Raw genomic sequence first — 10175 nt, 5'->3', positions numbered from 1 at the left:
GGGTCTTCCAAGTAAAGTATCATGTCATTTGGCCTGGGCTAGGACTGGGTCTCAGCCTGACTTTTTATAAAGTGATATATTCCATAGGTATATTATTTCTGCCTCAGAGATTAGTAACCTCTACTCCATTCATTTAATAAGACAGTGCAATAATCCACCCTCTTCCAAATTTGTTTTGAAAGCTTTTACAGATTCAGTTCCATTCTTGTGTAAAATGCATGAAAAATAACATGGAGAAAACAGTATATGGGTTGGAAAGTTCTTGTGGCTTTCACCTTAGTTATACACATAATAATTTGGAGACACCTGAGGATGAAGTCCTCACTCATTCGCTTATAAATCACATTCTATCATTCACTTAGTCAAATCAACTTCTGATCACATGGAAAATAGGAACAATAGTGCTACACCACTGACTTGTTCCAGTAGATGGCAGAGCTAGAGTTCTAGTGCCTGCACTGCTTTTCTATCTTTATCCGGGTACAGTTCTAGTCAACGTCATTAAGTCCTCCTTTGCCACAGGAGGAGGGTCAAGGGAGGCGCTATTACTGCCTTCCAAAATGTAACCCAAACCTCTAGCTCTACTTTGTTGTTGTTGTTGTTGTTGTTGTTGTTTTGTTCTTAATTCCAAGCTATGCCTTCTTGAAAACCACACTGACATCATAGATCAGAAAATAAACTTTTATTTTAATAATGTTAACTTGAAACAGTCCATTTTAAGTTGGATTTCTCAAGGGAAGACAAAAAGAACATCTGAAGTATTAAAAAAGTGTACAAAGATACTGCAATTTTTCTTTTCCTGTTTCAACAGATATGTCATTTCAGCCCCAAAAGTATTCCAAGTTGGAGCATCTGAAAATATTGTAATTCAAGTTTATGGATACACGGAAGCATTTGACGCTACAATCTCTCTTAAAAGTTATCCAGACAAAAAATTTAGTTACTCTTCAGGCTATGTTAATTTATCACCAGAAAATAAATTTCAGAACTCTGCCTTCTTAACAGTATGTATTTATCCCTCACTTTTTTTGTATGTGTGAAATATTTTTTATGAAAACATAAATATTGGAATGCTGATAATGTAGAGATTTCATCATTTGTACCACTTTATAACTATATGATTAGATGTCTATCAATCTCTAATAATAATATGAGTAAAACAGGAAATTCTAAACAAAATTGTGTCTTTTCAGTGCTTTTTTTTTTTTTTTTGGTGGAACCTGGGATTGAACTCAGGCCCTTGCGCTTGCCAGGCAAACGCTTATTCTATTGAGCCATTTCCCCTGCCCCATGAATTGTGTCTTTTCAACAGCATGTAAATGTTTATATTCTTCCTCCTGGAAAGTACAATTGTACTAATGTGAAAACATGAGGATATGAATTAAAAATGCTTTGTTGCTAAGAAAGTTATCATTACAGAGGAATAGAGAAATATGAATGTGAATATTGGTCTGTGGTACTTTGCAAAAATTCATGGATGCTATTGAACATTCATTTAAAGTCCAATATCCTACAAGTATAATATCTAAAACTAATAAAGTTATTAATTATGAAAGTAAGTAGTTTTCACTGCAACCCCTATCTAATAGAACGATTTTGATAAAATAATTTCTGCTAACATAATTCTGTTCTGACCAAACATAGAAATTCTTTCATTAATGTTTCTATGGCAAATGTCCTTGTCTCTCGACAAGTACTTCCACTTATTAGGCTTATGAAGAATTAGAGTTCATTTCCCACAAGTGTTATTTTCAGGAGACTCATTTTCCTAATAGGATGCAAGATTAGCCTCTAGCCTCGAGTGGCTCTTTACCTTTAAGTTTATACTAATCAAATATACCTGAAAGCAAACCTTCAGTTCCTCAGTTGTGCTAGCCACGCTTCAAGTGCTCAACAGCCACATGTGGCTAGTGGCCACTGGATTGCGTGGCTCAGATTAGAACATTTCCACCATCACAAAGCCCTGTGGAAGAGTGCCTAGATGGCTAAGTGAGAAGCAGGTGAGGGTGAGGGGATGCCTACAAATTAAAGCATAGCAGACGCTTTCAATTTTATCTTAATATTACAAAGTATCTTTCCTCGCAAATATTTGCTATTGGGCCACAGTCTTCTCTTGAAGTATAAGTCCACTGGGTGGAGTATCAGATCTTACTTATTAGACATTTGACTTCCAACAAATCTTCTTTATGCTACAGTTTTTTTCTTAAAAAGTGAACAAAGATTTTAAAGACCCTTGGAAAACAAGGAGTGGAGAACAAATGTAAATTTTTACTGTTTTCCAAATTTCTATAAATTCACATACCTCATTCTATGGCAGTTGGCTTTAGTGATTAACTGTGATCACGTATTTCCTAAACTTCCTTAAGAACAAGTTTTTTTTTTCCTTTTCTCACATGTTGTTAGATATTAAACTCACATGTCATTGCTTTTTGCAGTGACACACACAAATTGAAAAGTATGTGTCCGCCGAGTGAAGGCAGAAGTATGTGATATAGTACCCAGTATCCAAGACATCCCTCAAGACATTGTACAGAGGGAGCGGATAGTGTGGTTTCATCCAGTGAGCTGATTAGCCAAAGGCTTCATATAAGTTCCTATAGTAGTAGAGCTTTTAAATTAATGTGTGTAAGACTTAGAAAACAGAGAACCAAAGAGACTTTCCGTTGCTTAATGTTAAATTTTGAGATAATAGTCACAGAAGGGCTGCTTTTCTACAGCCTCGTTTTTATCCTAATGAGATGAAAATGATTTCCGGAAAGTAGATGTGTTTTATAACCTTGAAATTATTACACTCTTTCTCTTCCATGTTTTCTTTTACAGCTACAACCGAAACAATTGTCTGGAGGACAAAACCCAGTTTCACGTGTGTATTTGGAAGTTGTATCAAAGCACTTTTCAGAATCAAAAAAAGTGCCAGTAACCTATGACAATGGATTTCTCTTCATTCATACAGACAAACCTGTTTACACTCCACACCAGTCAGGTAGAGTATAAGATGTTTTTTCTTGGTTGGGGACGTAGGAACACTGATACTCTATTTAGAGCTTCTTAACACCTGGGATTGAATGGAGACAGGTTTCCACCTTGCTCCAAAGATTCCCAACCCCTAAAAACTTTTATATTTTTCCAATAGCATGTTAAATTTAAATTTATACAGAAATTGCTGAACTACAAAACCAGTTACATTATCTGCACTGACAGTTACTGCCAAGTAGAAAAAGAGAAGCTTTTTAAGCCTTGTAAAGTATCGTTAGGACTTGCTTATGAAACAGTTGAAGACTTAATTGTATAGAGAGCTTTGATGATGGCAAAACCATTCGTTATACAGCCATGATCATGAAAAATTTTGTTGGCTCTGAAGATAATTCCCAAATTGGGAAAGCAAATCCAACCTAGTGGGATTAAATATTTCAGCAGAGAATAAACTAGAAAGAAATGTACAGGTATTAATTTTCAAAGAGCATTTACCAAGGAAAGGGCATGACTTTGCCATTGTTCTGCTAGAAATGAAAAGGGTAGTGATAGAGGAATGCGTGGATCTACAAAGTGTGACCAAAATACATGGTGAATGTTTAAAGTTTTAAAAAAACTTATTAGCGTAAAAGAAACATTGTCATGAGTCACCCTCAAAAATACTCTCCCACACTTTAACACATTTATCCAACCATTCTCTTCATGCCCTGAAGCAGATCTGAAAACTCCCTTTGTGAGTGTCTTTACGAGAGGTGATTAAAAAAGAAGAGGGCCAACAAGATAGCTCAGCAGACTAAGTGCCTGCCTGGCAAGCACAGGGCCCGGGGTTCAATCCCTGGCACCACATCCAGCGCCGGCCCCACCCCCAGGTGCACTGAGCCAGCCACCGAGACCAGGCATGGTGGCATGGTGGCAGATGCCTGTAATCCCAGCACTAGGGAGGCTGAAAACAGAATTCTATGAGTCCAAGTTGCCATAGTGAGACCCTGTACCAAATACATAAAAAATAGAAAAAAGAATACCATGAACATTGCTGCAGGGTACTATCCAATAGGAAGGCATCTCATAAGAATGTTATGATGTATCCTCACCCACCTTATTCATAAGATCTGGCACAGTACGACTTCTCATTCTTCCCCAACATCACAATGACCAGAAAAGATAAATGTTTTTAACCCATTCAGAACATTGAGACAGCTGTGGCAGCAAATTAAAGACATTAATGAAAGAAGTCTTCCAAAACTGCTTCAGAAAGTAGCAAGAATGATGGCATAAGTGTGTATAAAGCAAGGAATATTTTCAAGGGAGTTAACGGTGATTGTGTTTTTTTGCTGTGATAATTTGTTAAAAAAATAAATACTCATTGTATTTTTATTTTTTATTTTTTGGTGGTGGAATCGGGGATTGAACTCAGGCCCTTGAGCTTGCAAGGGAAGTGCTTATTCCACTGAGCCATCTCCCCAACCACTTCATCGTATTTTAATCACATTTCGTACTCGTGGTGAACTGAAAGGCACAGAAAAGTGCGAGTTCTTCTTAACAGATCCTTGGGTTTGCAAAGCCTCCAATTACCTCATCTCTCTTTCTTGCCGTTATCGACTTTTGAGCACATCAGAGGTGGGATTTTGAGAGATCTGTATGTGAAAGGAGCAAACTAGTGTTTCATTAATTGTATTGGTTAGGGAAGGGCAGAGAAAGGGACCAGCCAGCTTGGTTGAAAATCTGCACACTATGGATACTTACTAAGCATTGATTGGTGCTCCTAATGAAAATAGCAAAGGGGTCAGGGCTGTACTGTCAGCATTTTGGCAGCAACTCCTGTTCCAATCAGCTCAGGAAGGAAGGCCAAGAGGAAATGGGAATATTACTATCAGTTTAGAGTAGTATTTCCAGAACATTGCCATCCCTTGGCTCCAAGGATATGGCTTGGCATACAGGGCAATAAAACTGATTCCTCAAAAGCTTCGTCATCCCTAGAATGAAGCGTAAGTGCACACTGTTCCTCCTCTCATATTAGAGAAAGCCTTGCAGATTGAGTCCTACTCGCATTACCTACAACCTCAATAAGTACGTAGCCTACTATGCAGCCTGAGATCTTTCTGAGTTGCCCAGGTTCTCCTTAGGAACTTCCCCACTATCATCTATCAGGATTTTAAGAAACTGAGGTATCTGTTCTAATAGTAGAGGGAAACCAGAGACTTCCTTTAAATACTGTTGGCCCAGGCACGAGAGGTCACACTTAAGTGTCAAGAAAAGCAGACTCTGGAACCAGAATACCTACATTCAAATCCCATCCTGGGCTCAGCTCTGTGACCCTATATGAGTGAGACTCTCAGAGCCCCACTTTCGTGATTTGTAAAATAAAGATAATAATAAAAGTTCCCTCCTAGAATTGTGAAAATTAGGTGAATTCACATATCCATATATGGAGGGAGGAGTAAAATAATGCCTCACACATATTAAACACCAGGTTAGTATTTCCCATTACAACCTAAGCCGTGGAATAGCGCTAAGTCTTTTTTCTTTTTCTTTTTTTACACAAAAGAAAAGAAATCACTTAAAAGTAACTTTTAGGGCTAGAGAGATAGCTCAGCAGTCTAAGTGCCTGCCTGGCAAGTGCAAGGACCCAGGTTTGATCCTCTGTACTGCACGCCATACCATCCCCAGAGCCCCAGGTGTGCCACGATGCCACTGAAACTGGGTGTGCTTGTGCACACCTGTAATCCCAGCACGTGGCAGGCTGAGGCAGGAGGATTGCCATGAGTTTGAGGCCAACCTGGGATACATAATGAGTTCAAGGCCAGCCTGAACTACATAGCAAGGCACTGTCTCAAAAAAAGAGAGAAAATTTTACTATTCATAGTCTTAATGTCCTGACACTTTTAATTTGCAGGGTCTTGAGGGGTTTTTAGTGTACCCATCTTTAGGTTAAGGTTTTAAGTCTCCAAGGCTTAATAGGATGAAAGATGTTAGACTATTGGCCCAAATAAGTTTATTTTCTTTCACTACTTTATCTCAGCACCTTGCATGCTGCCTGGGATATGGATGGCATTCAACAATTTCTGTAACTTAATAAGCCCTATAGTTGGCAGGAAGTTCACATTGATCTTGGCTTTGATAATCATTGCCGTGGAGACAAGATTAATAACACTAAACACAGACTGGGTTAGAAACTACACAAATACACGTCATTAAATAACAATAAACATTTGCCAATTGCTTTTATGTGCTGGGCTCTGCAAAAGTGTTGACCTCTTTAGTTCTCACAACAGCATTATGAAAATAAGCCTCACTATTACGTCATTAGATTGTTACACAGCTACCATTCCTGTGTTACCAGAGAAGTAATTTGGGTTTAGAGGGACTAAGTATCCAACTCAAGGTCACATTGGAAAGTGGAAGGGGCAGGAGTGAAGCCAACGTTTGGGACTCCCAGGCCTGTGCTCCTAGCATTTGTGTCACATGGTCTGTGTCACTTTCCCTGGTACTGCTCAGGCCACATGCACCAGGTGCATCCCTAAGGCAGGAGGAAAGAGTCAAAGATGACAGTTGTGAGAGGAAGCAGAGAACAAATTATGGGAGAGGCTGGCCAGATAGCTCAGTGGACTAACGCACCTGCTTGGGCAAGCTTAGACAAACACAGGGATCACGGTTTGATCCCTGGCACCACATGCCACGCCAGCCCCTTCCCCAGGGCAGGCTGAGCTGGCCACAGTCTGGGCGTAGTGGCACACACCTGTAATCCCAGCGCTGGGGAGGCTGAAAGCAGGAGGGTCACTATGAGCACAAGCTTCGTAGTGAGACCCTGCAACAACCAAATACATTAAAAAGAAAGAAAAAGAAAAAACTGTGAGAGATACCTGTGGTCTTCGTAAAATCTTTTTGGGGCAGATCAAGGTTTTTGCACTAAGGTACAGCCTTACTCCTTTTAAAAATTTTTGTTTGATCTCCTTGAGATAAGGTCTCACTAAGTTACTGTACCTGGTCTGGATTTGAACTTGTGTCTTTCTGTCTCAACCTCCCAGAGTTCTGGGATGACAGGTGTACACCACCATACCCAATTTAAAATTGGATTTGTTGTAGCTTCTTTGTGTTGCATTGTGTCAAGCACTGACCCTCTAAACCGTATTGATACCATGGTACCATTAGTCCTGTTTTATTATGGAGGCAGAGTTTGGGCCATGGAATTGATTTGAGCATCAACAGAATCCTAGAGCAATTGCAATATGTCATGGAGGGACTGGAGTAGTGTGTATTGGACAGCTGTGAGCTAAAAGCTAAGCAGAAGCTTTGGTTTAAATTCTATTAATGGACAGAAAAAAATGAAAGTAAATAGCAATAAGTTCTGTCATTATTCATTTAACAGTGAAAGAAAAATTGTAGGTTTTGCTCAATAACTAGAACAAAACCATACAATTCAAAGCTGCCTTTGGTAGTAAGAGCTAATTTGGGCCTTGTTGGTTTTTATAAGTAGAATAGAGCACAAGCCCTCAATCAAACTCCCCTTTTTCCTTCAAAATTTTTAGCCCTGATATAAGACAATGTTTTATGCTCCCCCAAAAATCACTATTTTGCTACTATGAAATTAATAAGTAATGATCTAATTACTGAGATAACTAATTTGCAGCATAAATATCTTTCCAAAAGTTGTACCTGAATGTATTTCAACAAAGTAAATGCTACTTTAAATTGACTAAGAGAAATACCTCTTAAAATAAATGCCAGGGGTGGGGAGTTAACTAAGCAGTCTAAACGCCTGCCTGGCAAGGGCAAGGACCGGAGTTTGACCCCCAGTACTGTATGCCATGATGGACCTGGAGCCCCAGGCATGCTGTGCAGGCCACCAGACCTGGGCCTGGGGGTGCATGCTTGTAATCCCAGCCCGATCGAGGCTGACACAGGAGGATCATTAAAAGTCTGAGCTACACAGGGAGAACCTATACCAAGTAAATAAATAATTAAAAGACTCTTAAAAATTTAAAGAAGGCCTGCCAGATAGCTCAGCAGATTAAAGCACCTGCTTAGGCAGACACAGGGACGGGGGTTGGATTGCAGACATGCTGTGCTGGCCCCGCCCCCAGGGCATGTTGAGATGGCAACTGAGACTGGGCATGGTGGTATACACCTGTAATCTCAGTGGCTGGGAGGCTGAAAACAGGAGGATCACTATGAGTCCGACCTGTGTAGTGAGACCCTGTAGACCTTGTACTAAATACATAAAAAAGAAAGAAATTCCAGGGGATTCATTTTTAAAATAATAGTCATGTATATGTCTGCAAACTAATATTTTCCTTCTTTATAATGTATATTTTTATGTGTGGAGTGTGTTCAATATTTTTTTGGTACCAGGAATCAAATTGCATGCTGAATTTTTAAAATGAAATTTGTCTTTTTTAAGGGTGATTGTTTTAAATCTCAAGATACCCTGTGTTTATCAGAGTTTTTGATGATATCAATTATTTTACAGTAAAGGTTAGAGTTTATTCGCTGAATGATGACTTGAAACCAGCCAAAAGAGAAACTGTTTTAACTTTCCTAGTAAGTATTTTATGTGAAGAGCACTTAATTCATTTTTCTGGGCAAGGGTCTATTTCATAACCTCAAGCCATACTCAACTGTCCAGTGTTCCTTACGTGGTTACTAAACATCAGTATGAACATAGCTGTGTGGAACTGTACTTCTACAAATAGACATCTGTAATATCCTCACTAAAATGAAATCTTCAAGTTTGAAGGATTTTGAGCTAAATCATGTAAGTACATCCTTGGTGATTTTTTTTTTTTAAAGACCACTCAGCAACCAGTAAGAAGTCACTGAATATTCATTATGTACAAGGTAATTTATTTGTATAACTTTAGATAAGAAATGATGTTACCCAGGAGCTGAAGCAGGAGGATCAAAAGTTCAGAGCTAGCCTCGGCCACCATGCGGACAAAATAGAGCAAGATAAGAGGCTGATAGAAGCCTTCTCTGGAAAAGACTAAGTGAAGGAACCCTTGAGCTGTGTCTTAATGAGAGGAATTTATGTAGCTTCCTTTAAGATAATGAAGGCTTTCATCAGAAATAGCATGAGCTAATCTATGGGAGCAGGAAGACAGAAAAAATTAGCATCATTGAAAAATAGGAACAGTAAAGAAAGTGGCTGAACGACAGAAAGTCTAAGTAAAGAACTAAGTAGAAGGAGCATCCGCTCAGACGCTTTTTTCCTCTGGGAGAATGTCACAGAGGTGAACGTCAGCTCTTTATTCCTTGTCACTGATGTTGAACTTGAGTGAAGCGCAAGCCTGGCATTGCAGGGAAAGCACAGGTGCCAGTCTTCCCAGATGTCTTTCAGGGAGAAGCCTGAGGAAATGGATTCCAGAGCCACAGGAGTCAGCATGTATGAAACACCCTAAAGCTTACTTGAGAAAGAACAGTTAGAAAGATACTTAGCTACAAGCATTGGTCCTTATTCAAAACAGGTCTCTTAGATTTTCCAGTTTGTAATTCAAAAAACAAACAAACAAAAAAAAAAAAACCATACCTTAAAATTCCCACTATGAACTTTAGGTCATGGTAAGTGGTGGTAAGTTTTTTAGCTAAGGCTAAACTGAATCTTTACGTGGAGCTCAAAGAAGGTCAAAACCTCATCTTAGTATTTGCTAATCCAAACACATAGTGAGGCATGTGGAAAACCCTCAAATTTTAGAGAGTTGTACCAAACTCAAAATGTCGCTACTGTATATTTAGCCAATGTCTAACTAAACAATACAGCTTAGGGAACATTCACTTCGGATAGCATCAAAGCAACCTACAAAAGAAAATTAGATTCTGATATTATAAAGCCTGCTAATTTTACATTAGTCTCATTAAAACCATCTAGGTTACTTAATTGTTGTTGTTTGTGCTTTGTGACGCTTGGTTTTAAAACGTAGGCAAAAAGATAGTCAAACTTTGGTATAATGAGGAAAAATAGGGGAGATTGCAAGAAGAGGGAGGCAAGAGGCATTAAGGGAGCTTTGTCTTCCATAACACTTAGTTAAGTTTGAAGGTGTATTTCTTTGTAGTAACTTTGTAGGTCAATGATTATATAATCAGTTAAAAAAATTTAAAATGTGGTAGGCTTTGAAGCCAACATATAGGTTGACTATCTCCTCTCCCTTGCCAAAAAAAAAAAAAAAAAAAAAAATTAGTTATGTGCTTAAATCTTAACTCCCATGTGG

At 38.8% G+C, this 10175-nt stretch overlaps 1 protein-coding gene across 2 annotated transcripts in view; it reads left to right on the top strand.

Annotated features, from left to right (window-relative positions):
• Window positions 1–10175, top strand: part of C5 (complement C5) — a 111867-nt gene that overhangs the window by 6593 nt on the left and 95099 nt on the right. For both annotated transcript variants that reach the window (XM_023701599.1, XM_004641476.2), the window contains exons 2-4: window positions 812–1004; window positions 2821–2983; window positions 8441–8511. In XM_023701599.1, the coding sequence (XP_023557367.1) occupies window positions 812–1004; window positions 2821–2983; window positions 8441–8511 (427 nt within the window). The remainder of the gene's footprint in view (window positions 1–811; window positions 1005–2820; window positions 2984–8440; window positions 8512–10175) is intronic.

Source organism: Octodon degus, unplaced genomic scaffold (genome assembly GCF_000260255.1).
Source record: "Octodon degus isolate 3935 unplaced genomic scaffold, OctDeg1.0 scaffold00137, whole genome shotgun sequence".
NCBI classification, from domain to species: Eukaryota; Metazoa; Chordata; class Mammalia; order Rodentia; family Octodontidae; genus Octodon; species Octodon degus.
This window is presented reverse-complemented; position numbering and strand designations above follow the sequence as displayed.